Source organism: Chiloscyllium plagiosum, chromosome 41 (genome assembly GCF_004010195.1).
Source record: "Chiloscyllium plagiosum isolate BGI_BamShark_2017 chromosome 41, ASM401019v2, whole genome shotgun sequence".
NCBI lineage: Eukaryota > Metazoa > Chordata > Chondrichthyes > Orectolobiformes > Hemiscylliidae > Chiloscyllium > Chiloscyllium plagiosum.
The window spans coordinates 12086889-12114739 of record NC_057750.1 but is presented as its reverse complement, the minus strand read 5'-3'; the positions used below and the strand labels follow the sequence as shown (position 1 = coordinate 12114739).

The window sequence follows — 27851 nt, the reverse complement described above, 5'->3', positions numbered from 1 at the left end:
AAACAGGAAAAGTAATAGAAGATTTTGAGCAGCCGCAAGTCAGGATTTCATTTTTTTCTTAGACTTATTTAATTTTTGACCCTTCAAGACATTCTAATTCTTGATAGTGTCCGGGTGCTGTCATATCAAACGATCTACTGCATGACGTCCATTCCATTTCAGCATCGCCTGCACCTTCCATTGGATACAGATGATGACAAAGGGCCATCTCAATGACAGAAGTTGCTTTGCCACTTCACTGTTTCATGCAGTGCTGCGTGTGCTTAAATAGTGCAGAGCAAGACCGTCCTATTGTGCAGTGTGAAGTGTTGATACTGTAATAACACATTGCACAGTCAACCACCATCTATACAAACAAAATCACCACCAACAGCAGATACAGCGAAACCAACATCCCAACACAAAGGCAAGGCCAAGAGTTAGACTTGATTGTAAGAGTCACCCTTCCAAAAAATGGCTTAGGAATGTGGAGCCACAGAATATCAATATTTATACCACACCAAAAACAGCTCATCGTGAACTGTGAGTAAGCTAACTTCCAGCAGGTTACATCATAGAATCAGAGTGTCAGTTCATGACTCATCCTCAAAAATTCAGATACACTTCCAAGAGTTCTTTTAAAAAAAAAAATTTCGCCATCGAGCCATACCTAAAATCTTCCGTCATCATTAACACAATGCCAAAAGAAGGTCATTCTCATCCTCCGCACCATGATGTGAGGAGTAGTTGTGAGATTGTGAAAATGCCAACTGATTCACTTTTGTAAACATTGCTAGTAGCAAACACAAAAACCTTCTATTTGTTCTTTGTTCCCCAGCAAAAAGAATAAAGCAGACACGGTCAACAATGGGCAAGCTGGGAAATTGTCTCCCCTCACCACCCTTTTCCAAACCTCAGATGGGGATTATTTCAGGATCACCACACAATGCGAGCCATGGGCAATTATTTCTGTGGTCATAGAATCAGAGAGCCCCTTACAGTACAAAAGGAGGCCATTCAGCCCAACAAGTTTATACTCACCATCTGAAGAGCATCCTACCCAGCCCCTCACTGATTATTGCTAGGATTAGTGAATGACGGGGTGAGTGGGAAGCAGCATTTGATTGTTGGGTTGGGGTAACTAACTTTAATCTAACTCCAGCGGAACATTGACTTTACACTATTAATGGAAGATAATCTTTGAATATAAAGCCAGCCTTACCCATAAATATTTTTTAGATTAAATTCCCTACAGTATGGAAACAGACCCTTCAGCCCAACAAGTCCACACCAACCCTCCGAAGAGTAACGCACCCAGACCCATTCCCCTATTCTATATTTACCCTTGACAAATGTACCTGACACAATGGGCAATTTTGCACAGCTATATCACCTGGCCTGCACAAGGAAACCCACACAGACACAGGGAAAATGTGCAAGCTCCACACAGACAGTCGCCCAAGACAGGGATCGAACCTGGGCCCCCGACGCTGCGAGGCAGCAGTGCTAACCACTGAGCCACCATGACACCCATGGGGCACGTTAGACTCAAATGCTCCCCATTGCTGCCAGAAATGGAAGAGGGATGGTAATCAAATTTGAATCAATTTTAAATATCAGCAAAAGAGTCCACATTAAATATACAGACAGTTCTTGGAAGATGTGGGAAATACTGAAGCACACAAGTACAAACGGACTGAGTGTCAACACGAGTCACCCACTCAACTGCCACTTCTTTCAACATGACTGCCCAGATTAGTCAGCCCCTCTGTTTGTGCTGGAACTTTGGGGAGGATTTCAATGTGGGCCTCTGGACCCCAGAGTTTGGAACATGGAGGCAGCCCCACATCCGAACCAAATCCTAACTGGGAGCCTCTTGTTTCTGCCTATCGCAAAGCAAGGACCCAGTAACTGGGGCCGCCCCATCAAGGAAGGGTGAGGGGCGTGGTAAGAGATGTCGAGAGCGCAAGGAATTGGGGGAATCGATCGATGTCTCAGATTTGAGGAAAATTGGGCATCACCGTCTCATTGTGGTGGGCCTAGAGAATGGCTTCGCCACACCAACAAACAGTTTGGGCATTACGGTCTTTGTTTGCTCCCACCACTCCCCCCCCCCCCAAAACAAAAGTTGACCACTCCACACTTGCCTCTCTATTTCGTGGACACGGGAAAGGTTTGGCCATTGGAAAACAATGTTCTGACATCTTGAAGTTATCCCCCACCAAGGCCCTTTTTGTTTAAAATGGCCGCCCTACTCGAGCAGTTGGATCCATCTTCCAAGCTGCTCTTGGGAAAGTTCCCCGGTGGCAAGGAATTGGTGGAAAAAGCGTCCGAAGGTAAGTCTCCTGATTTCATCGACAAACCTGTTTCGAAGCCGGGGGCAGAGAAAACTCTTCCCCTTGCGTTAGCGCCCTTCTCAACGTTTGGCTTGTGTTTTAGCAAACCCCATCACTCTGTACTTACACAGTCTCGTCGTTGAGAAATTCCAGCTCTCCAATGGCATCCTCATAGTCCACTCCTCCTCCCCTGGCTGTGCCTTCCACCGTCCTGTATGGCACCATAACGGTCCCCCGAGCACCTGAGGTCCTCAGCACTTTCAGCTCCATGACACCAACGCTCTCACTCACATGATAAACTTTGTCCTCAAAAGTGAAAATGCCAGCATGGTCATCGTCTAGGATTGTGACTGTCGCAACCAATGGGGAGACAAGACGCCCCTTGGGATATTCTGTTGGGTCTGAGTCAAACATGCCTTCGGCATCTCCGCTTCTGAGGTTCCCCAGTCGGACAAAGAAGTGCTCATCTTCCTCAAATATATCATCATCAATGATGCCCACCGTGATCTCTTTTGTCGTTTCACCCGGCTTGAAGATCAAGGTGCCTTCACTGTACTCATAGTCTGAGCCTGCGTTGGCCGAGCCGTCTTCTGTTCGGTAGTCCACATAGAAGGTGCTGTTCTGCTCTCCGCCCTTGCACACAACGGTCAGCGTGACGAGGCCACAGTTCTCGAAACATTGGTAGTTGGCAGGCTCAAAGCAGATTTTGCTGCACATCTCCTCCGCGGGGTCAGACCTTGACTCGTTAAGGTTTGCCGTCCTCTTTGCATGATCAGCGGCATGCTTCTTCAAGATGTTACCTGCCCCAGTCATCATTCGGGTAGCTTGGATGCGGTAGAAGGCCCTGCTCTTTTGCTGATGGAGCAGGGCGTAGTAATTGGCCAACTCAACCAGCTGCTCCAGTTCTCGATCTGGGTACTTTTGCTTGAGGTCCTTAAGAATTCGGATGGCTTCTTTACGACTCTCATCTAAGTCCTTGGCTTCCAGAGAGATCACAGTTCCATCAGGAAGGACACTGTCTCCATGCTCCAGTACCATTTTGCCATCCATCTCGATTCCCTTGGGGAGCTCTCCCTCTGTCTCAATAATGATGCCTCTGCGCTTATCCGCACGGTACCTTTTGTAGACATACTTGTAGAAGAGTAGCCTCTTGTCAGCAATCCAAGCAAAGACCACACAAACCGGAAAGAACATTAGAGTCAGCAATCCTTCCCAAACCTGGACAATGCCAGGTGAGAAGACGGCGAGGATCAGGTACATCCATATGTAGGCAAAAATACTCCAAGATGCAGTGACAAAAAACACTCGCAAATGCTTGACTCTCCGAACCTCACCGTCAGGGATGCAGTAAACGCATACGGCTATGATGACAAACATGTTGAAGGCTGCACTGCCAACGATTGTGCCAGGTCCCAGGTCTCCAGCAAGAAAACCATGCCCACACACTTCAATTAGCGACAAGAGAATTTCTGGCGCAGAAGAACCAAGAGCCATTAAGGTCAGGTTGGACACCGTCTCGTTCCAGATTCGCACGGTGGCCATGCTTGTCTCACCATTGGGTAATGTGATCGTGATCTCTTTCTCCTGCGATGTGATGACTTCGATCGACGCCATGAAACGATCAGCTATGATCGAGACACCGAGGAACATGTACAGCATCGCAACAAAATAGACGATAGCCCTGGCAACTATGTCTCCCAAGGACGGATTCTGTGGGTACCACACTGGGAGTATGATCCCGCGGGTGCAATGGAAGGTTCCGAAACACGACGAATTGGGCAAGTCAATGGGGTCTTCGGTGTTACTCCCTTCCACCTCCCAAATGGTCATCATGAATACGGTGACCATGAACCCCGTCCCCAAGACTGGGGACAGGAACCTTTTCCAATGTAACTTGGTCATTGTGGCTCACTTTAGAGGATAAACTTGCTTTCAGGATCTTCCAATCTTTAGATGCCTGTTATACAAAAAGGACAAAAGGAAACTATTAATATGATTACACTTCTAGGCATGGCAGCTGAGACATTTCTTCAATTAAATCCAACAAAAATTTGATTCAACTGTAATCAGACCAGACAATATTTTGAAGGATTGTTTGATGAAGTCTCCAGCAAGACATTAATATCATTTAGATACGATTGATGTTGATCCAAGATACAATTCTGATATTCAAGCAGTTTCAATGTTTTGAAATTTTCCAAAGAGAAAACTAAATCCTCATTTCGAAACTCATGATGTTCACATGTGGATCATCACTGATGAATTTGTATGTTTAAAGGGGATGGTGCAGTCCCAATACCATTGTAGTGAGTGTAATTCATATAAGACACCATATAGGCTTCATACCTGGCATGCCTGTATGGAATCAGTGAAACTGAACTGCAGCTTATTTAGGTAAGAAAGACTTCCATTTATATAGCACCTTGTAGGTTCCCAGGACATTCCAAAGGGCTCTTCAACAAATGAAGTAATTCTGAAGTCATTCAGTCATAGAGATGTACAGCACAGAAACAGATCCTTCAGTCCAACTCGTCCATGCCGATCAGATATCCTAACCTAATCTAGTCCCATTTGCCAGCACTTGGCCCATATCCCTCTAAACTCTTCCTATTCATATATCCATCCAGGTGAATTTAAAATGTTGTAATCGTACCAGCTTCCACCACTTCCTCTGGCAGCTCATTCCATACACACATCACCCTCTATATGAAAATGTTGCCCCCTGGGTCCCTTTTAAATCTTTCCCTTCTCACCCTAAACCTATGCCCTCTGGACTCTCCCCACCCCATTGGAAATTACCTTGTCTATTTACCCTATCTAGGTCCCTCATGATTCTATTAGGTCACTCCTCAGCCTCCGACATTCCAGGGAAAATGGCCCCTGCCTGTTCAGCCTCTCCCTGTAGCTCAAATCCTCCAACCCTGGCAACATTCTTGTAAATCAGAGATATGGCAGCCAATTTACACAGAAGATCCACAAACAGCAATGAATTTAATTACCAGATAATCTGTCTCTTTAGTGATACTGGTTGAAGAATAATTATTGGCCAGGATAGTGCAAGGAATTGACATGCCTTTTTTTTTGGAAATACTTCATGGATTTTTTTGCACCTACCTGAGGGGGAGGCAAGGACACAGTTTAATAACTCATTCAAAAGACAGCACCTTTTTCAGGTCAGCACTCCCAGTGCACAAAATCAAATGATGCACTCAAGTGCCTGGAGTGGGACTTTAACCCACAACCTATCAAGCTTTGGGTGAGGGAGCTACTCACTGGGGTACAGCAAATATCGAGTGTCCCTCCTGTTGTCTGAGGCACTTTGGTGAGATGGGTCCAAAAATAGAAGTATCTAATCTAGAATTAGACCTAAGTATAGGGGCTGAGCTTCATGAGCCAGCATTGGGTTTAATACTGCACCTTCCACAATAATCATTCATGACTATCATGCTTTGGTTCAGCGTATCTTCTGTTTTTTCAGAGTCTCTGTCTCTTGCAGATCTGGCAGCACATTATCTGCTTACTTGAACGGCCCAGAAATTAGAGGAATCAAATCTTTTGTAAACATGTTCTCAAGATCCAGAGGAAGAAAATCCCTGAGGGTTCAGGTGCTCAGTTTATCACGTGGAATTGTCTATCTTGAAAACATCATTACAATCCATCAAGGTGACAGCTTTAATATCTTCAACAGTCGGCTAGTGTGCCAGACTGTATCATAAGCTGCTGTCAAGTCAAGAAATACAGATTCCGTCCTTTCTGGTTGAATCAATAGCAACTGTATCAACAATTTGTATTTATATAGCACCTTTGACATTGCATAACATTTGACTCTTTTGAACAGTAAGTCATAAAACATCCTCCCAAGGCGTTTTTAGCAAACAAAATTTGATGGAGCCACATAAGAGGACATTAGCTGACTGACAGTTTTGTCAGATCTCAGGTTTAAGAAAAATCTTTGAAGGAGAAAGGCGAGGTGGAGAGGTTTAGGGAAAGAATTTGAAAGCTTGGGACCTAAAGACATGTCCCCAAATTAACTGGAGGAAATGAATCGGACGAAAGTGACCAAGCAGAACAAAAGTCACTCCAGTATGTCGAACCGAGAAATTTTGAAGGGAGGTGCTTTTTCCCTGCATTTATTATTAACAGCAGGTATGGGAGCCTGGGATTGGAGGTGAAAAGGCAAGTCGCAGCAATGAATAAGCCAAGCAGGGCCTGGGGAGGGGGTGAGTAGGTGTTTTTTTGGGCAATGCAGATGCAAGTCTCTTCTAAGGGGAGAGGGAGGAGGGCTATGAAGGGTAACAGTCTACAAAAGAATACTAAACTAGCTGAGAGCCAGGGAAAATTGAAGTCACCAACTCAATGAATTCCTTACAAATTATTGCATTTTATATGAAATGATTTTGAGGAAAAAAAACTTTTGTTGCTAATTTATTCCTGTTGTCTTATGCCAATTTAAATGCTGTGGTGTCTAAGAAATTAAAGCTTTCTTGTATATCGGGGTTTTATATTTAATGGAGGGCTGATAATTAAGGATATTGATTCTAACCTTGCTTCCCAGAGTCTAAATACGTCACGACAATGCAAATATAGAAGATAATGTTATGATGTGATTGAATCATCTAGTGAAGAAACTAGTGAGAATGAAAAGGTAGCTCCCAAATATCAAGAAGTTGCTCTTGAGAAATCTCAAGAACAGTCCTCGACAAAAACAAACTATTTGAACCCCCCCAGCCAAATGTATAAGAGTGGAACATGGGAGGCTGGCCATGAGTGCTTCAGAATACTTGAGTCTAAAGGAGGCAAAGACATGGATGAGATTACTGATGGGCGGAGATAAGGCTTACAGCCAAGAGATGGAAATTGACCACCTTGGTAATGGCCTGGATGTGTGGTTGAAAATTCATCCCAGGGTGAAATACAGCACCAGAGTTTCAGACAGGCTGCTTCAGCCTCAGATAGTTGCCATGGAGAGGGACAGACTTGGTGGTTTGGGGATTTTAGGAAATGGCAGCTGGTACCAAAGAAAATAGTTTCCGTCTCCCCAAAATTTAGCTGGAGGAAATCTGTCCAATTCCAAATGTCAGGCAAGCCCTCTGACAAATTACAGTGTCTGGAGAGGTCAAAAGAGGTAGGGATGAGGTACAATTTGTCATTTAGGGCATTAGAACCTTGGAACAACCTTGTGATGATACACATCGCTGAGTATAAATGCCACAGACTGGACAGAGTCTCCCCACATACCAGAGAGAGACCGCAATATTACAGAGTAGAAGGAACACTCTGGAAGATACTCAAGACTGAGATTCTTCATACGAAACCGAGTGGACTTGAACACCTGAAGATAAATTAGTCTAAACCTAATGTGACATGGGTCAGAACTTGGCTTATCTGTGTTACCATGTATCGCGGTATTTAGTATTAATGTATCATTACAGTGTTGCTTTGACATCTAGGCTTGATGACAGTCATTGGCATTCTCATCTAATCTGAAAAGAACTCCAAATGCATAATATGGCATGAAGTTATAGCATCAGAGAGAACTGGGTGCCATTTGCATGTATGTAGAAATAAATGATGATGCCTCCAAGGGGGACCAAGCAGGTGCAAAATGGGAGGTGATAAGAATAGATCCTCTGGAGATACCAGAGATAGAGTGAGGGAGTGGGAAGATCAGCCATTGCAAGTGCTTGACTGGCTATAATTTGATGGATAAGAATTGAACCAGCAAGGGCAGCCCCTTTGAGATGAGCATTATAGTGGTGAAGGTGTGGAAAGAGGATGGTCTGGTTCAACTGCTGCACACAGGTCAAGATGATATGGAGTGACAATCACAGTCATATGGCCCTCATATAGAATGCAGTCAGAAGAAAAATGTTCGGATAATTCTCCTTCAAAGAATCCTACTGTAAGTGATGGGAGAAGTGCAGAAAATCAATAATTCAAAATGAGGACAATTTTTCCTCAGCCTTCACCAGACCTTGAGTCACAGCATCTTAATCTCCTCCAGTTGCTACAGCCCTCCAAAAACTCTGACCTTGTCCAAATCTGGTCTTTTGGACATGCCCAATTTGCTTTGGTCTACCTTTGTTTAGCTCTTTGGTCTTTAGCTCCAGGATTATTCTCCTTAAACCCTTCTCCACCATCTGTTTGCCTCCTTTGAGACACTCCTGAAAACAAACCTACTTCCTAAACCAAATAACCGGTCTGTCTCATCACTTTTTTGTAAAAATTTTGTTTGGTTTCTCCCGCACTACTGCTACACAGCAGTACTTACACACACACACACAACATGGATGCTGTGGGGGGAAAATAAGCACTACTATCCCCACAGCGTCCATGGTGTGTGTGTGTGTGTAAGTGCACGGAATCAGTGAAGATACCATTGCGCAAATAATTTTATTCAGTACTTCCACCACCAGAGAAGCCATGCAGCCAGGGAACCAGTAACAAGCAAAGCCCAATGGGGGCGATGCTTGCGTGAAAAAAAAAAGTGAAGGGGAAGGATAGGGATTAAATCGAAATAGAATTGGAGGGGGGAATAAAGCACTCCATCCTCTGTGGTGCCCATCTCTCCCCAAAGGCATTGAGAGCATTGGTGGACACCGCATGCTCCCTCTCCAAGGAAAAGGGGCAGACAGTTGACCAAAATGGCCCCCTCCACAGCCCGCTCCCTGGACCTGTCTACAACCAGTCAGGCCAGGCCCAGGAGCAAACCAATACCTCTTTATGTGGCTTGGAGTTAAAATCTCACAGGTAATGATCCTGCAGAGCAGCTTGAGCTGTTTAAGGACGTTAAAGGTGCTACATACATGAAACTTGTTGCGTCATTGAAACTAGCATCAATGAAGAAATAGGTTCCATTCAGGGTGATGCAATGCAGGATTCCACAAGCATCAAACCCCAGCCCCAGCTCCCCCATCAAACTTTACACCAGTTCATGTTCTCCTCCAAACAATAGCCCAGACAATGAAAGCTAAATATTCTTTTTGATATCCTTTTATATTCATATTCGTGGATGTTCTTGGTCAGTGGAAGCCGTAATGTCGGAGTGCGGGAGACATTGCCTAAGTAAGGCAGAGACAGAGTGAGTATCTGTCTGTGGATGTGGTAAAGTGGGAATTCAACTGGTAAATCTTTTGTAAGTTTAATAATAGAACAAATGTCAGAATCAGACCCAGAATCAGTAATCTTTAAAGAAGTTAAGATAACCTAGTTAAACAGGCAGCTGCTGCCTATCTGTCAAAGACCTGAAATTCCTTGCCTGAATTAGATGTTGATTACAGTAGCAGGATGTTAGAAAAACAAGTGACTCATCAGAGCTCTACACAAAAAAAAGGGTTGTTTAAAGGATGTTTTTAGACCATGGTCAGAGAGAGAGACTTCGCCAAGAGTGAGACACAGAGACAGTATTTGGGAAGCTGGCATAGAGTGGGAAAGAGGTGCTTCAATTAAAGATTACTACAGGAAATAGAGTCTTCAGAGTGAGAGGTGAGCAACAGAGGAAATAAGACGCGTATTGAGAGGCCGACCTGCACTGAAGCCACTGGCAGCATGACATTGTAAGAGCAGGAAAAACAGCTGACTGGTGAGTAGGATTGGTCAGTATTTCTAATCTTTGAAGTGAAACTGGGTATTTAGTTTGTGTTTAAGTGTTTGGTCTTTTTCTCTTTCTGAAAATAGCTTGTTAAGTTTTCATAGTAAGTTCATATTCATTCTAAAGGCAACAACTAATTTTTAAGAGTTACGGGATTGCAGGCCAGAAGGGCCAAGTGGGGTGTACATCCTACAGTATGAGTAAAGTCAAGGATGTACCACGTGTCCGAGACAAACACATCTGCAAGACATAGCTGCAGCTACACAAGCCTGTGTTTCAGGCATCAGAACATGAGCAGTGGCTGGAGGCATCCAGGAGGCACAGTACTACATGGATATCATGTATAGGGAAGTGGACACACCATAGATGATGATGTCCAGGCAGAGAGGGAATGGGGACTACAAGGACGGCCTTAAACAACAGTTAGTTGTGCATGGTTCCCCTGGATCTATCTTGCTTGCTCATCGATATTCCATTTGGAAAACTATTTGGGCAGACTGAGGCAAGCCCATGGCACCACAGGCTACTCAGTCATATAAGGCAAGATGAAGAAGAACGGAAGAGCGATAGTTCTAGAGAATTCCATAGTCAGCAGATCAAATGGGCATTTTTGCAGCAGTACACTTGTCTCCAGGATGGTGTGTTGCCTCCCTCCTGCCAGGGTCTAGGATTTCATGGATCAGTTGCAAGGCGTCCTTCTGAGGGTGGGGTAGCAGCTGGAAAACATTGTCCATGTTAGTGCCAGATATGTGAAGCGGAGGCGGGATAAGGTCCTGAAGGCTGATGTCAGGGAGTTAGAAAGGAAATTAAAAAGCAAGACATTACAATTTTAGTTGGAAAGACTGGGGTTGTTTTCACTGGAACGCAGGAGGTTGAAGAGTGATTTATAAGATTGTGAATGGTATGGATAGAGTGGAAAGTATGAAGCTTTTTCCAGGGTAGAGGGATCAATTACTAGGGGACATAGGTTGGGGTGCGGAGTGGATTGGAAGTTTAAAAGAGATGTGAGAGGCAAGTTTTTCACACAAAGGGTGGGGAGTGTGCTGCCAGAGGAGATGGTGGAATCAGAAATAATAGTAGCATTCAAGAAACACCTGGACAACTACATGAATAGGAGGAGAATACAGGAATACGGATCCTGTAAGTGAAGGCAGTTTTAGTATGGAAGGGCAAAATGTGTCAGCGCAGATTTGGAGAGCTGAAGGGCCTGTTCATGTGCTGTATTGTTCTTTATTCAAATCTCAGGATTGCTCCCAGTGCCACATGCTAGTAAGCGCAACAAAGGAATGATTGATTGATTGATTAAATATGTGGCTGGAGACTGGTGTAAGAAGGAGGACATCAGATTTCTGAGGTTCTGGGACAGGTATGACCTGTACTGGGTGACCTATTACCTAACCTGACCAGGCCACACCTTAACAAGACTGGGACTGATATCCTTGTAGGAAGGTGTGCTAGCTCTGTTGGTTTAGGATTTAACCAGCTTGTCAGGTGGATGGGGACCTGAAGGGTGATCCAAATTGAAAGTAAATAAAGTTGGTAACAGGAAGTCAGAAAGACACTAGAGAGACTAATATACAAGAGAAACAAAGTATAGCATTGAGGCATGCTTCAAAAGCAGAATGGCATCAAAAAGTCAAAGTTAAGGGCACTTTATCTGAATGCATGCAGCACTTGCAACAAAGCAAATGATCTACAAGCAGAAATATAGATTCACGGGTATGTCAAACAGCAATTATAGAAACATGGCTGTATGGTGACCAGAACTGGGAACTGAATATTTAATGATATCAGGCATTTAAGAAGGACAAACAAGAGGGTGGCGGATATGGAGTTGTGCTGATAATAAGGAATGGAATCAATATATTGGTCAGGGAGGATCTCAAATTGGAAGAACAATGTCGAGAATCAGTTTGGGTAGAGCTATGAAACAGCAAGGAGCAGTGGTAATTGGAGTTATTCCTAGGCCACCAAATAGTTGTGGTAGTGTGGACACAGAGATGAGGGAAATATAGCATTGACAACACAGCTATCATGAGTGACTTCAAGCTGCCCATAGACTCAGTAAACCAATTGATCATTAAAGTCATAGGGGATGAGTTTCTGGAGTGTGTTACGGATGGTTTTCTCAAGCAGTATGTTGAAGATCTGACCGAATGACATGCTATCTTAGATCTAGTATCATGTAATGAAAGAAAAATTAATTAACAATCTGGTAAAATAATCTTTAGGCATGAGTGACCACAATATGCTAGAACTTTACATTATGAGTGAAAGTGAGGGAGGTAATCTGAAGCAAGGGTGCTAATTTGGATTAGGATAATTATGAACGACTGATGCAGAGTGGACTGGAAAAAATAAATTAAAAGGCCAATATCCTTAAGCAATGGATAATCTTTGAAAGACTCACAAGAGCTAAGCATTATTCAATGTATAAAAAGCTCAAAAAAGGTCTGTCATCATGGCTAATGAAGAAAATTCAGGATTGTACATGATTAAAAGGAAAGGCCTATAAAGAATTACCAATAAATCGGAAGATTAGCAGGGTTTTAGAATACAGCAAAGGAGGATCAAGAAACTCATAAGGCAACGGAAACTAGAATATGAATGCAATCTTCTAAAGGTATGTAAAAGGAAACATTTGGCTAAAACAAATGTCAATTCCTCACAGCCAGAGTCAGGAAAATCGATTATTGGCAAATAGAGAAATCGCGTACGGCTTAATGGTTACTTTAAAATTATTTTCACTGAAGGGGATACAGGGATCTCCTGGAACTACAGATCCACGTTTTGTTTATTCACTCCTGGAATGTGGTTGTCACTGGCTGGGCCAGCATTTATTGTCCCTCACTAGTTGCTCTTGAGAAGACAATTGTGAGCTACTTTCTTGAACTGCTGCAATCCATATGCTGTAGGTAGCCCCACCATTCTGTTAGGGAGAGCATTCCAAGGTTATGACCCAGCGACAGTGAAGTACGGTGATATCTTTCCAAGTCAGGATGGTGTGTGGCTTGGGACTTGCAGGCATTTCCATGTATCTGCTTGCCTTATCCCTCTCGATGGAAATAGTCGTGTGTTTGGAAGATACTGACTGAGGATCCTGTGAGAATTTCTGCAGTACATCTTGTAGATAATACACATTTCTGCTGCTGAGCGTCGGTGGAGGGGGTGGATGTTTGTGGATGCATTGCCAATCAAGTGGGCTGCTTTGTCCTGGATGGTGTCAAGCTTCTTGAGTGTTGTTGGAGCTGCACTCATCCAGACAAATGAAAAGTATTTCATCACACTCCGGGCTTGTGCCTTATAGCTGGCGGACAGGCCATGGGGAATCAGGAAGTGAGTTACTTGCTGAAGGATTCTTAGCCTCTGAAGTATTAGGAGTTGAAGGAGATTGGAAGATTGCATTGGAAAAACAAATGCGGCTGCAAGTTGTTGAGTTCCAGAACCTGATGCTCCACATCTCACAGTGTTGAAGGAGACAGATATAGAGATATAGAGATAGTCAGTGCATTGGTGATTACCTTACAGAATTCTATAGATCTTGGAATGATGCCTACAATTTGGAATATAACAAATGTCACCCCCCTATTTAAGGAGGGAGTGACAGAAACAGGGAACTCCAAAGCTGTTAGCCTTATGTTAGTTGTAGGGAAAATGCTAGAATCTATTATAACGAGTGTGAAAAATAGATATTTGGATAATAATCATCTGATTGGGCATAGTAAACATGAACTTGCAAAGGGAAAATTGTGGTTGACAAATTCATTTGAAGATATTACTAACAAACGTGATAAGAGTGTTGATGGGCATAATATATTTACGTTTCCAGAAGACCTTTGATAGAGTTCCTGACAGGAACATAGAACATTACAGCGCAGTACAGGCCCTTTGGCCCTCAATGTTCCGCCAACCTGTGAAACCAATCTGAAGCCCATCTAACCTATACCATTCCATTCTCGTCAATATGCCTATCCAATGACCATTTAAATGCCCTTAAAGTTGGCGAGTCCACTACTGTTGCAGGCAGTGCTTTCCATGCCCCTACTATTCTCTGAATAAAGGAGCTGGTTGTAAAAAATCAAAAAGGAGGTAATGTACTGACATAGATTAAGGGTTGGCTAACAGATAGAAAATATAGAATAGGAATAGATGGGTCATTCTCATGCTGGCAGGCTGTGACTAATGGGGTACTGCAAGGATCAGTACTTGGGCCCCAGCTGTTCACAATATTTATATATACTTTGGAGGTGGGGACTAAAGACATTTCCAAATTTGCAGACTGTACAAAGCTAAGTGAGAATGTGTATTGTGAGGAAGATGAACAGTGGCTTGAGCAGGATTTGTACAACTTTAATGAATGGGCTAGACCATGGCAAATGGAATATAATATGGAAAAATATGAGGTTATCCACTTTGGTAGGAGGGAGAGATGTGCAGAGTATTCTTTTTAAATGGTAAGAGATCGGAAAATGTATATGTACAAAGGGAGCTTGATGGTAAGTCAGTGAAGGCTAGCATGCAGGTGAAGCAAGCGATTAGGCTAATAGAATATTAGCTTTTATTTCTAGAGTATTTGAGTACAGGAACAGTGAAGCCTTGCTTCAGTTCCATAGGAGCCTTGTTAGGCAGCACCTGAAGTACATGGTCTCCTTATTTCAGGGGAGTTTTTATTGCTATAGAGGGATTGTCTTGTTTCCAGATGGCAGGACTGTGCTATGAAGATAGGTTGGGCAAACTGCACTCTCTAGAGTTCAAAAGAATAAGCAGTGATCTAAATGAAACTTACAAAACACTTCAAGGGATAGACAGGACAAATGCAGGTCGTTGAGGAATCTAGAATCAGGACACAACTTAAACCTAAGGGAATTGTTTCTTAGGACAGATGAGGTGTTTTTTCCTTTAGTTGGAGGTTTGTGAACCTTGGGGATTCTCTCCACAGTGGGCTGTGGAAGCTCAGTCTTTGAATGTGTTTAAGATAGAATCTGATTACCAATGATGTATAGGAGTATGGGGTTTGGGTGAATTTAAGTATTCAATTCGTCATGATCATATCAAAAGAGGGGAGAGGTTTGATAGGCTGAAAGGCCTACTCCTATTATCTTATTCAATTCTGTGCCCAAAGCTGGTCTGACCCAGAGCACTGCACACTCCACCATGATTAAAGTAGGGAGGCAGGTTAGCGAGTTTTGAGAAGATTTGTAGCTCAAGTTGAGGTTCTGGATGTAGGTTTGCTTGCTGAGCTGGAAGGTTTGTTTTCAGATGTTTCGTCACCATACTCGGTAATATCTTCAGTGAGCCTCTGAATCAAGCACTGGTGGTGTAGCCCGCTTTCTATTTATATGTTTGAGTTTCCAAGGGTCGGTGATGTCATTTCCTGTGATGACATCATTTCCTGTTGTGATGGCATTTCCTGTTCTTTTTCTCAGGGGTGATAAATGGGATCCAAGTCAATGTATTTGTTGATAGAGTTCCAGTTGGAATGCTGTGCCTCTAGGAATTGTCGTGCATGTCTCTATTTGGCCTGTCCTCGAATGGATGTGTTGTCCCAGTCGAAGTGGTGTCCTTCCTCATCTGTATGTAAGGATATTAGTGAGAGAGAGTCATGTTGTTTTGTGGCTAGTTGATGTTCATGTTTCCTGGTGGCTAGTTTGCTGCCTGTTTGTTACAGCGTTTGGTACAGTTCTAGCAAGGTATTTTGTAATTGACATTAATTTTGCTTGTTGTCTGTATAAGGTCTTTCAAGTTCATTAGCTGCTGTTTTAGTGTGTTGGTGGGTTTGTGGGCTACCATGATGCCAAGGGGTCTAAGTGGTCTGGCAGTCATTTCCGAGATGTTTTTGATGTTGGGGAGAGTGGCTAGGGTTTCTGGACGTGTCCTGTCTGCTTCTTTGGGTTTGTTGCTCAGAAATCAGCGGGAGACAGGTTTTAAATTCACCTCACATGGAGTGTGATTGACCCCTGTGCTGTCTGCATCAACTGAGCACCCTTCTGCTACCAGGAATCCAAGTTAGTGGGCGGCACGGTGGCACAGTGGTTAGCACTGCTGCCTCACAGCGCCAGAGACCCGGGTTCAATTCCCGCCTCAGGCGACTGACTGTGTGGAGTTTGCACATTCTCCCCGTGTCTGCGTGGGTTTCCTCCGGGTGCTCCGGTTTCCTCCCACACTCCAAAAATGTGCAGATTAGGTGAATTGGCCACGCTAAATTGCCTGTAGTGTTAGGTGCAGGGGTAAATGTAGGGGAATGGGTCTGGGTGGGTGCGCTTCGGCGGGTCGGTGTGGACTTGTTGGGCCGAAGGGCCTGTTTCCACACTGTAAAGTAATCTAATCTTGTTGTGGAAATATACACTGTTTACATGCATGTTATGGTGTGGAGCTATGGACAGTAATGGTAGAACACCCTCAATTTCTTTCCATCACATGATTGACCAGAACTCTCTCATGCATTTACTGTTCAGAAGTCATATGACACCTGGTTACAGTCCAACAGGTTTATTTGAAAGCACAAGCTTTCGGAGCGTTGTCCCTTTCATCAGGTGAAGTCCTTCATTTGATGAAGGGGCAATGCTCCAAAAGCTTGTGATTTCAAATAAAGCTGTTGGACTGTAATCTGGTGTCGCGTGACTTCTGACTTTGTCCACCCAGTCCAATATCGGCAGCTCCACATAATGGCTCTTATGGATGTAGGTTTGCTCGCTGAGCTGGAAGGTTCATTTTCATGAATGCGAGCAAACCCACATCCAGAATCTCAACCTGAGCTACAAATCTTCTCAAAACTTGCAAATGGCTTTTATCATTGGTGTGTGTTTTGGAAGGACTTACAGGTCAATATTAACCTGCCCGACCATGTTATGAACACATCTAAGTTGGAGATCAAACCCACATCTTTGTGCTCTGAGGCAAGGATGTGACTACTGCACCACAAAACCTCTTCTATTCTGATCAGGGTTCTATAAATCACCCATTTAGTTCAAAATCAAAGAATCTGGTGCTTGCATCCTGATCCATGAATTGTTCTCATGATCTCTAGGACTTTGTCATTCAGCCACCGACTGGTCATCGTGAGATGGATGCTGTGAACAGTAGAGTCACTGAAGACAATAGTAATGCTCCACTCAGCTCTGATCAATTGTTGTAAGCAAAAGCCCAAGTCTTGCTAGATCAGGGTGTCTCATATTGTGTGCCATAAGTCAAATCTTTCCCTGTAACTTCAGTTTTAAGAGTGGGTGGCACATAGAACGTCTGGGACTTCAGTGATCAGTGACTGCAACACAGGATACTGAGTGAACTAAGGGAGACACTGGAAGGATGAAAGCTATACTGGTTGCACCATCTGCATGTTTCATGACCACATCTTATTAACCTCAGTGTTGGCTATTAATGCGTTAAGGTTCATTTAACCTTTAAAAAGCCTTCAAGTGTTTGACTGCATATTGAATTAATTCTTGGCAAACAGGCACAGAAACTCAGCCTTGTTCTATAACAATGCAAAATCCAGGGGAAAGACATACATCAAATTACACAGTCCTTCAAGGCTACATCAGTTCTTTGAGAGGACTATCCAACTAGTCCCACTCTCCTGCTACTCTCCCAAGACCCCCATCCCCACCCCCTCCAAACCCCACCAGACTTGTAAATGTTTCCTATTCAAGTGTATATCTAATTACCTCTTATAAGTTACAATTATGTCTGATTCTGCCACACTTTCAGGCAATGAATTCTATACCACAGTACCTTCTGCTTAAAAAACATCTCAGCCATCTCTTTCAGCAGTCAGCTTAAATTCTGTCTGTTGTTTGTTAATCCTTCTACTGGTTGATATCCCATTTAATCTATTTGGACTTTACAGGGTTTTGAATGCCTCTGCTAAATCTCCCTTTAGTCTTTTCTTCCAGGGTGTAATCTTTGGTGACACTACCAGTACACCTCCCCTGCACACACTGGGTGAGGATGGCTGATTTCCTTCCCTAAAGGCCTTAGATGCATTTTTACACCAATGAATGATGATAGTTGTCATGGTACCATTTACCAATTGCTTACTTTTACAGTCCAGATTTTATTAACTGAATAAAAATTTTACTAGCTGCCTGGGTGCCCCAGAGTATTATCCTGGGTTTCTGAATTACTAGTATGGTGATAATTCCACTATCTTCCTGACACTGAAAGTGTTTGCAAAGATAACAAAAAACATGCAGCTTCTGTTTCATTTTGCTCTTTTCCGGTAACTCGAAGGCCTGAAATTTCTTTCACAGGGGCGGAAGCCAGCCTCCATACAGGCCGCAATCCATGCCTGCTCTGGCTCCTGCCACAATGCACGAGATGGTGACTCAGTGGCACAGGATGGAAGTGTCACATTCATGTGCACCCTCACCATCATCGACTAAAGAGGCAGGTCAACCGGCTCATGACCTTTCCTACGTATGTTTATCCATAGGGACCTATCCTCCACAGGAACTAAGCACATGCCCAAGCTTTTTGTTAAATTAACCAATTGCAGAACAATTTTTCCTTGGTGTATTCACCATGGCAACACCTTGACGAATCAGTCAACATGGCAACCATTTGGCAACCCTTCCTCATGCTGTATACATTCTTGTTCCCTTTGAAATTTGGTATTGTTGTATCTGGCCTTAAAGTGCAAGACAGAAGGCTTTCTATTGCAAGCTATTTTTTGTTTCACATGTTGAATCCATGCTTTGTTTGACCTTGCTTTAGTCCCGAACACAGTCTCATCATTCACTACTCCACCTCCACTATCACAGTGAACTTATAAAACTCACCGTGAATGAAATTCACCTTGATTAAAAAAGGATGGCTGCTCGCAAATCAGCAGCAATTTTCACTTGTTGATTCATTCTTTTCTCCACTAGTTCAAAATGATTTGCAACCAACCTCTTAGCATCAATGCCCAAGGACGGTTTCACTTCAATTCTGAGTTGATTATTGTGAAAATGAAGATTTGGCTGAGATACAGACAATGATCAATGGACCGCTTACAAACATCTGCCATTTAGAATTCATGGCAGTACACTTTAAACAGACGATTGATATTTAAGAGATAGCTAGTTAGGTAATAACTTAAAACTGTCAAAAAATAACAACCATTCAACACACGGACTGTAACCGCCTTAACCTCTCTATGTTTGTTTATTCTTGGTTTTATTAAGATTTACAGAAAAGTCTCTCGATTAAGCAGTACTGATATCCATCCAGAATCTTGATGATAACTCATTGTATCTGGTGTGAGGTGAAGCTCACCTGATTATTACCATCACTCTCACTTCAAGTCCACAGCTTCTGCTTGTCACACTCTTTTTCGAGTTGCTGGTTTTACTGATATTATTTGGTTCCACTCTCCAGTGAATCCTCTAACTCCTCCGAATTTATGAGCACACTCTTCCACTTTCTTACGTCCTCAATATTTAAACTGAGACCTTTTGAGCTTTGTCAGACTTACCTTGACTCGCTGAATCTTCCCTTCATTATACCATTATCAAACTTTGCAACCAAAACAGGTACCACTCTGTGTTGCTTCCCATTTCATTTGCTAGACATATACTCTTGTTGGTGTCTAGAACTATCCCCTCTAAGATATTGCATAAAAATTACAAATCAAAACCTTGTAATTTACTGCATCGAATCCCTGTTGGGATTTATCGTCTATCTCAGCAGTATCCTAATTCAGTGGGCGACACGGTGGCACAGTGGTTAGCACTGCTGCCTCACAGCACCAGAGACCCGGGTTCAATTCCCGACTCAGGCGACTGACTGTGTGGAGTTTGCACGTCCTCCCTGTGTCTGCGTGGGTTTCCTCCGGGTGCTCCGGTTTCCTCCCACGTCCAAAGATGTGCAGGCCAGATGAATTGGCCATGCTAAATTGCCCGTAGTGTTAGGTAAGGGGTAAATGTATGGGTGGGTTACGCTTCGGCGGGTCAGTGTGGACTTGTTGGGCCGAAGGGCCTGTTTCCACACTGTAATGTAATTGAATCTAATTCTGTGTCCCCTACATGTTCCCAAATCCATTTATTCCCCATTCCTTCGACCCACCTATTCTAACGTATTCATGATATTTGCCTCAATCACTAACTCTGGGATAGTTTCCATAGCCTCATATATTTCTTTGTAAAACATGCTTTCCTGCTTTCTCTCATGAGGGCAGAAGGAAAATGAACGGGATGGGACCAATAAACTCCTTAAGCCTGCTCCCCCATCCGATAAAATAATGGCAGAACTTCACCCCATTGATTTTGATTCCCTTTAATATGCCAGATACTTTCCCTCATAAATGGAGAGTAGCCTTGCCCCATTGGACATCTCCCGTGATGCAACCCTCTTCCTGTCAAACCTAGACCACCCCCAAATTCCATCATTGGGTTTTGCCAGCCTGGCACTAGCAAAGCTCCAGACGTACCTGGGTTTCTGGCTCCTCTGCAAAAAGGACTACCTACAGTCCTGAAAGGTACCATTTACGGGTCAGGAGAGCTACTGGCTAATCATAGCTGAAAGGTTTTTGAGGCAGGGCATGCGTCTAGAGGCTGGTGATGGCTCACCCTGAGCCAATCAATGGCATGATGAGGAGGTTGGGGGTAAACAACTTGGCCAAGTGGGGTGACACACCTTATAAACTCCAGAAGTTAACTCTGGTCCCCTCCACAGATACTCTCAAAACACCCGAGCATTCGCAGCATTTTCTGTTATCATGTTATGTCACACGGAGGGAGGTGAATAGTATCTGAGCCTGAAAAAGGAAAGGTATTGTTTCCATTTAGCATAACCCCAATAACGTCCGCACAGCCAGAGGAGCATCTGCTCAGACTCAGAAGGAGGATCTGCACAGCTCCAGCAGGAGGATCTACACAGCCCCAGGAGGAGGATCTGCACAGCTCCACCAGGAATATCTGCACAGTTCCAGCAGGAGGATTTACACAGCGCCAGCAAGAGGATCTACACAGCTCCAGCAGGAGGATCTGCACAGCTCCAGCAGGAGGATCTGCACAGCTCCAGCAGGAAGATCTCCAAACCCCCAGGTGGAGGATCTACACAGCTCCAGCAGGAGGATCTGCACAGCTCCAGCAGGAGGATCTACACAGTTCCAGCAGGAGGATCTCCACAGCTCCAGGAGGAGGATCTAGACAGCTCTAGAAAGAAGGATCGACACACCCCAGCAGGAGGATCGACACAGCTCCAGCAGGAAGATCTGCACAGCTCCAGCAGGAGGATCTACACAGCTCTAGCAGGAGGGTCTACACAGCTCCAGGAGGAGGATCTGCACAGCTCCAGCAGGAGGATCTACACAGCTCCAGGAGGAGGATCTGCACAACACCAGCAGGAGGATCTACACAGCTCCAGCAGGAGGATCTGCACAGATGCAGGAGGAGGATGTGCACAGCTCCAGCTGGAGGATCTGCATAGCTCCAGCAGGAGGATCTGCATAGCTCCAGCAGGAGGATCTACACAGTTCCAGGAGGAGGATCTACACAGCTCCAGCAGGAGGATCTGCACAGATGCAGGAGGAGGATGTGCACAGCTCCAGCTGGAGGGTCTGCACAGCCCCAGCAGGAAAATCTGCACAGCCCCAGGAGGAGGATCTGCACAGCTCCAGCAGGAGGATCTGCATAGCTCCAGCAGGAGGATCTGCATAGCTCCAGCAGGAGGATCTACACAGTTCCAGGAGGAGGATCTACACAGCTCCAGCAGGATGTACACAGCCACAGCAGGAAGTACGTACACAGCCCCTGATGGAGGATGTACACAACTCCAGCAGGAGGATCTGCACAGCTCCAGCAGGAGGATCTGCACAGCTCCAGCAGGAGGATCTACACAGCTCCAGCAGGAGGATCTACACAGCTCCAGGAGGAGGATCTGCACAGCCCCAGCAGGAGGATCCGCACAGCCCCAGCAGGATAATCTGCACAGCCCCAGCAGGAGGATCTACACAGCTCCTGGAGGAGGATCTGCACAGCCCCAGGAGGAGAATCTGCACAGCTCCAGCAGGAGGATCTGCACAGCTCCAGGCAGAGGATCTACACAGCTCCAGCAAGATGTACACAGCCCCAGCAGGATGATGTACACAGCTCCAGCAAGAGGATCTGCACAGCTCCAGCAGGAGGATCTGCACAGCCCCAGCAGGAGGATTTGAACAGCTGCAGGAGGAGGATCTGCACAGCCCCAGCAGGAGGATCTACACAGCTCCAGCAGGAGGATCTGCACAGCCCCAGGAGGAGAATCTGCACAGCCCCAGCAGGAGGATCTACACAGCTCCAGCAGGAGGATCCGCACAGCCCCAGGAGGATAATCTGCACAGCTCCAGGCGGAGGATCTACACAGCTCCAGCAAGAGGTACACAGCCCCAGCAGGATGATGTACACAGCTCCGGCAAGAGGATCTGCACAGCTCCAGCAGGAGGACCTGCACAGCCCCAGCAGGAGGATTTGAACAGCTGCAGGAGGAGGATCTGCACAGCTCCAGCAGGAGGATCTACACAGCTCCAGCAGGAGGATCTACACAGCTCCAGGAGGAGGATCCACACAGCCCCAGCAGGTGAATCTGCACAGCCCCAGCAGGAGGATATACACAACTCCAGCAGGAGGATCTGCACAGCTGCAGGAGGAGGATCTGCACAACTCCAGCTGGAGGTTCTGCACAGCTCCAGCAGGAGGATCTACACAGCTCCAGGAGGAGGAACCACACAGCCCCAGCAGGAGAATCTGCACAGCTCCAGCAGGAGGATCTACACAGCTCCAGCAGGTGGATCTACACAGCTCCAGGAAGAGAATCTGCACAGCCCCAGCAGGAGGTTGTACACAGCTGCAGGAGAAGGATCTGCACAGAACAAGCAGGAGGATCTACATAGCTCCAGCAGGAGAAGGATCTGCACAGCTCCAGCAGGAGGATCTAGACAGCTCCAGCAGGAGGATCTACACAACTCCAGCAGGAGGATCTGCACCGCTGCAGGAGGAGGATGTACTCAGCTCCAGCTGGAGGGTCTGCACAGCACCAGCAGGAGGATCTGCACAGCTCCAGGAGGAGGATCTGCACAGCTCCAGGAGGAGGATCTGCACTGCCCCAGGAGGAGGATCTGCACAGCTCCAGCAGGAGGAGCTGCACAGCCCCAGCAGGAGGATCTGCACAGCTTCAGGAGGAGGATCTGCATAGCTCCAGCAGGAGGATCTACACAGCTCCAGCAGGATGTACACAGCCCCAGCAGGAAAATCTCTACAGCTCCAGCAGGAGGATCTGCACAGCTCCAGCAGGACGATCTGCACAGCTCCAGCAGGAGGATCTACACAGCTCAAGCAGGAGGATCTACACAGCCCCAGCAGGAGGATCTGCACAGCTCCTGGAGGAAGATCTACACAGCTCCAGGAGGAGGATCTGCACAGCTCCAGCAGGAGGATCTGCACAGCTCCAGGAGGAGGATCTACACAGCTCCAGCAGGAGGATCTGCACAACTCCAGCAGGAGGATCTACACAGCTCCAGCAGGAGGATCTGCACAGCTCCAGCAGAAGGATCTACACAGCTCCAGCAGGAGGATCTGCACTGCTCCAGCAGTGGGATCTGCACAGCTCCATGAGGATGATCTACACAGCTCCAGGGGGAGGATCTACACAGCTCCAGCAGGAGGATCTGCACAGCTCCAGCAGGAGGATCTACACAGCCCCAGCAGGAGGATTTGCACAGCTCCAGGAGGAGAATCTACACAGCTCCAGGGGGAGGATCTACACAGTTCCAGCAGGAGCATCTGGACAGCTCCACCAGGAGGATCTGCACAGCTCCAGCAGAAGTATCTACACAGCTCCAGCAGGAGGATCTGCACAGCTCCACCAGGAGGATCTGCACAGCTGCAGGAGGAGGATCTGCAGTGGCAGCATCTGCACTGGACTATGTGGGAATCTCTGCACTGCACCCTGGGAATACCTATATAGGTTTGGGAGCATCTCTGTCTCCATAAAGGTGGCTGTACTGATCGAGCAGTGCCTCTACTGCTCTGTAAAGGTCCCTTACTGCCCTGGGTGGACACCTAAAGCTGCCGTTGCTCAACTGAAAATAAGAAGCAATGGAGTGACTGTGTACTGCCGTGGAGATAGTTAGGAATCGGCTCTCCATTTCATATTCCTGCAAATGAGTGATATAGGTCGAAAATGTCAAGCAAATTAACATGCTCAGAGGCAAGCACACTATCACCATTCACAAATCAGAGGTCTCATCAATGTGCAACTTCTGCAGAACAAGCAGCAATTGGCCATGCTAAATTGCCCGTAGTATTAGGTAAAGGGGGTAAATGTAGGGGTATGGGTGGGTTACGCTTCGGCGGGTCGGTGTGGACTTGTTGGGCCGAAGGGCCTGTTTCCACACTGTAAGTAATCTAATCTAATCTAATCTAAACAGCCATGACCTGGTAAATTAGTAAATAGCTCTGTTAAAGCAATTTGGGTTGAGGGATAATATTGGCCCGAGAACCCCATCTCTTCTAAACAAGCATTGTTCACCTGAAAGGGCAGACCGTGTCTCCAACAGCACAGCAGTCCCCAAGTAGTTCTGAAAGTGTGCTGAAATAGTGGGAGATTCTTGTTTTCCAACAGGTAGTGTCCCTGCCTCTGGGCAAAAGCTCTGAGTTCGAGTGCTATCTCCAGGGAGGGTGTGGTCACAATGCGGCCAAACAAGTTGATCATCAACTTTCAAATCCTTCCCATCTGCCTTCAGCAGGCAGTAAGAATGGGTGCATCCTGGTCAGGCAGTACCATGTGGTAAGTAGGTGCAGCTTTACAGCCTCATGATATAAGACGCCAAGCAGAGGTTCTTGCCCTGAGCAAGTTTCATCTTTCTTCTGAGGGACTACCAAACACCTACAACGTGCAGTCATAACCTGTAAATGAGAGCACTGCCACTTCAATCAGGGCTTAATAGCAAAGGCCAAGCACAAGAATTGAAAACTGTAATTCCTGTATATTAAATAAGGAATACATGTATTAAATCACACCCACACGACCTCCGGGATTTCCTTTGATTACACAAGCATTGTTTTATACAGAGCTCACTGGCACAGACCCAACAACTATTGCTCCACTCCTATCAAACAGCCCAAGGCTTGGTGTGCATATTTCAAACGGAAAATTAAATCAAAAAGCACAGAGAGGCAGAGCAACATATGCTAAAAATATTTCAGGGAAGGAATATGACTACTACCATGTCTCTGTACAAACCTGGGAGTGTCTGCACTGTTCTGGGGGTATCCATTCTGCCCTGGGAGTGTCTGCACTGTCCTGGGGATATCCATTCTGCCCTGGGAGTGTCTGCTTTGTCCTGGGGGTATCCATTCTACCCTGGGAGTGTCTGCACTGTCCTGGGGTATCCATTCTGCCCTGGGAGTGTCTGCACTGTCCTGGGGTATCCATTCTACCCTGGGAGTGTCTGCACTGTCCTGGGGGGTATCCATTCTACCCTGGGTGTGTCATCACTGTCCTGGGGATATCCATTCTACCCTGGGAGTGTCTGCACTGTCCTGGGGTATCCATTCTACCCTGGGAGTGTCTGCACTGTCCTGGGGGTATCCATTCTACCCTGGGAGTGTCTGCACTGTCCTAGGGGTATCCAATCTGCCCTGGGAGTGTCTGCACTGTCCTGGGGGTATCCATTCTGCCCTGGGAGTGTCTGCACTGTTCTGGGGGGTCTCCATTCTGCCCTGGGAGTGTTTGCACTGTTCTGGGGGTATCCATTCTGCCCTGGGAGTGTCTGCACTGTCCTGGGGTATCCACTCCACCCTGGAAGTGTCTGCACTGTCCTGGGGGTATCCATTCTGCCCCGGGAGTGTCTGCACTATCCTGGGGTATCCATTCTACCCTGGGAATGTCTGCACTGTCCTGGGGTATCCATTATACGCTGGGAGTGTCTGCACTGTCCTGGGGGGTATCCATTCTGCCCTGGGAGTGTCTGCACTGTCCTGGGGGGTATCCATTCTACCCTGGGAGTGTCTGTACTGTCCTGGGGGTATCCATTCTGCCCCGGGAGTGTCTGCACTGTCCTGGGGTATCCATTCTGCCCTGAGAGTGTCTGCACTGTCCTGGAGTATCCATTCTGCCCTGAGAGTGTCTACACTGTCCTGGGGTATCCATTCTACCCTGGGAGATGTCTGTACTGTCCTGGGGGTATCCATTCTGCCCTGGGAGTGTCTGCACTGTCCTGGGGGGTATCCAATCTGCCTTGGGAGTGTCTGCACTGTCCTGGGGTATCCATTCTGCCCTGAGAGTGTCTACACTGTCCTGGGGTATCCATTCTACCCTGGGAGTGTCTGTACTGTCCTGGGGGTATCCATTCTGCCCCGGGAGTGTTTGCACTGTCCTGGGGTGTATCCAATCTGCCCTGGGAGTGTCTGCATTATCCTGAGGTATCCATTCTGCCCTGGGAGTGTCTGCACTGTCTTGGGGGTATCCATTCTGCCCTGGCTGTGTCTGCACTGTTCTGGGGATATCCATTCTGCCCTGGCTGTGTCTGCTCTGTTCTGGGGGTATCCATTCTGCCCTGGGAGTGTCTGCACTGTCCTGGGGTGTATCCATTTTGCCCTGGGAGTGTCTGCACTGTCCTGGGGTGTATCCATTCTGCCCTGGGAGTGTCTGTACTGTCTTGGGGGTATCTATTCTGCCCTGGCTGTGTCTGCACTGTTCTGGGGATATCCATTCTGCCCTGGCTGAGTCTGCACTGTTCTGGGGATATCCATTCTGCCCTGGCTGTGTCTGCACTGTTCTGGGGGGTCTCCATTCTGCCCTGGCTGTGTCTGCTCTGTTCTGGGGGTATCCATTCTGCTCTGTGAGTGTCTGCACTGTCCTCTGGGGTATCCATTCTGCCCTGGGAGTGTCTGCACTGTTCTGGGGTGTATTCATTTTGCCCTGGGAGTGTCTGCGCTGTTTTGGGGGTATCCATTCTGCCCTGGGAGTGTCTGCACTGTCCTGGGAGTATTCATTTTGGGAGTGTTTCCATTGCTCTATACTGTGTCGGGAGTCTCAGTACAGACCTGTGCAGTTCTTGAATTACATGAACTGCTCTGGGGATGTCTCTACTGCCCTGTCACTGTCGCTCTGCCCAGTAACTGCACTATCCTGTCTCTATATTATTCTAGGAGTGTCTGTACTATCCTGGGAATGTATGCACCCTGTCTGTATTGTCCTTGGAGTGTCTATACTACCTTGAGAATGTATGCACCTTGTCTCTGTATAACCATGGGTTGCTTCTAAATACCAGGACACAGGGACGAAATGGGAATATCCCAACCTCTGGGCCAGAAAATTTCAATTCAGGATGTGATGGCCAGAGTGCAGGTGGTGGTATAGTGGTAATCTAGAACCCTAGGACAGTATTCTAGGGACTTGGTTCAAATCCCACCATGGCAAAAAGTGAAATTTGAGGACAATATAAATCTGGAATTTAACAAAAGTGAGTTTAATGGCAATCATGCTGTCACTTCTGATGGTTATAATAATCCATCTGATTCAGTAATACCTTTTGGAGAAGGAAACCTTACCCAGGCTGACCCACGTATGATTCCAGACTTGTAGCGTCCTTACAGTGTCGAAGGCCAATCAACACACACACCCACCCCCCTACCCTATCCCTGTATTTCCCATAGCTAAACCCTCTGACCTGCACATCCCTGAACACTATGGCCAATCCATGCAACTGGTACATCTTTGGACTGTGGGAGGAAACCGGAGAACACGGAGAAAACCCACGCAGACACGGGGAGAATGTGCAAACTCCACACACTTACTCAAGAGTGGAATCGAACCTGTGTGCCTGGCGCTGTGAGGCAGCGGTGCTATCCACTGAGTCACTGTGTTGCCCACATGTGATTGACTCTTAACTGCTCTCTGGAAAATTAGGAATGGGCAATAAACACTCACGGCGCCCACAAATTTAATAGAAGTGTCATAACACATGCAAAGAGGTTGATAAT

At 46.1% G+C, this 27851-nt stretch overlaps 1 protein-coding gene across 5 annotated transcripts in view; it reads right to left on the bottom strand.

Moving 5' to 3' along the window:
* LOC122542869 (sodium/calcium exchanger 3-like) overlaps window positions 1-27851 on the bottom strand; it is a 386298-nt gene that overhangs the window by 254811 nt on the left and 103636 nt on the right. For all 5 annotated transcript variants that reach the window (XM_043680974.1, XM_043680972.1, XM_043680977.1 and 2 more), the window contains one exon: window positions 2443-4272. In XM_043680974.1, coding sequence (XP_043536909.1) covers window positions 2443-4217 — 1775 coding nt within the window. In that variant the 5' untranslated portion in view covers window positions 4218-4272. The remainder of the gene's footprint in view (window positions 1-2442; window positions 4273-27851) is intronic.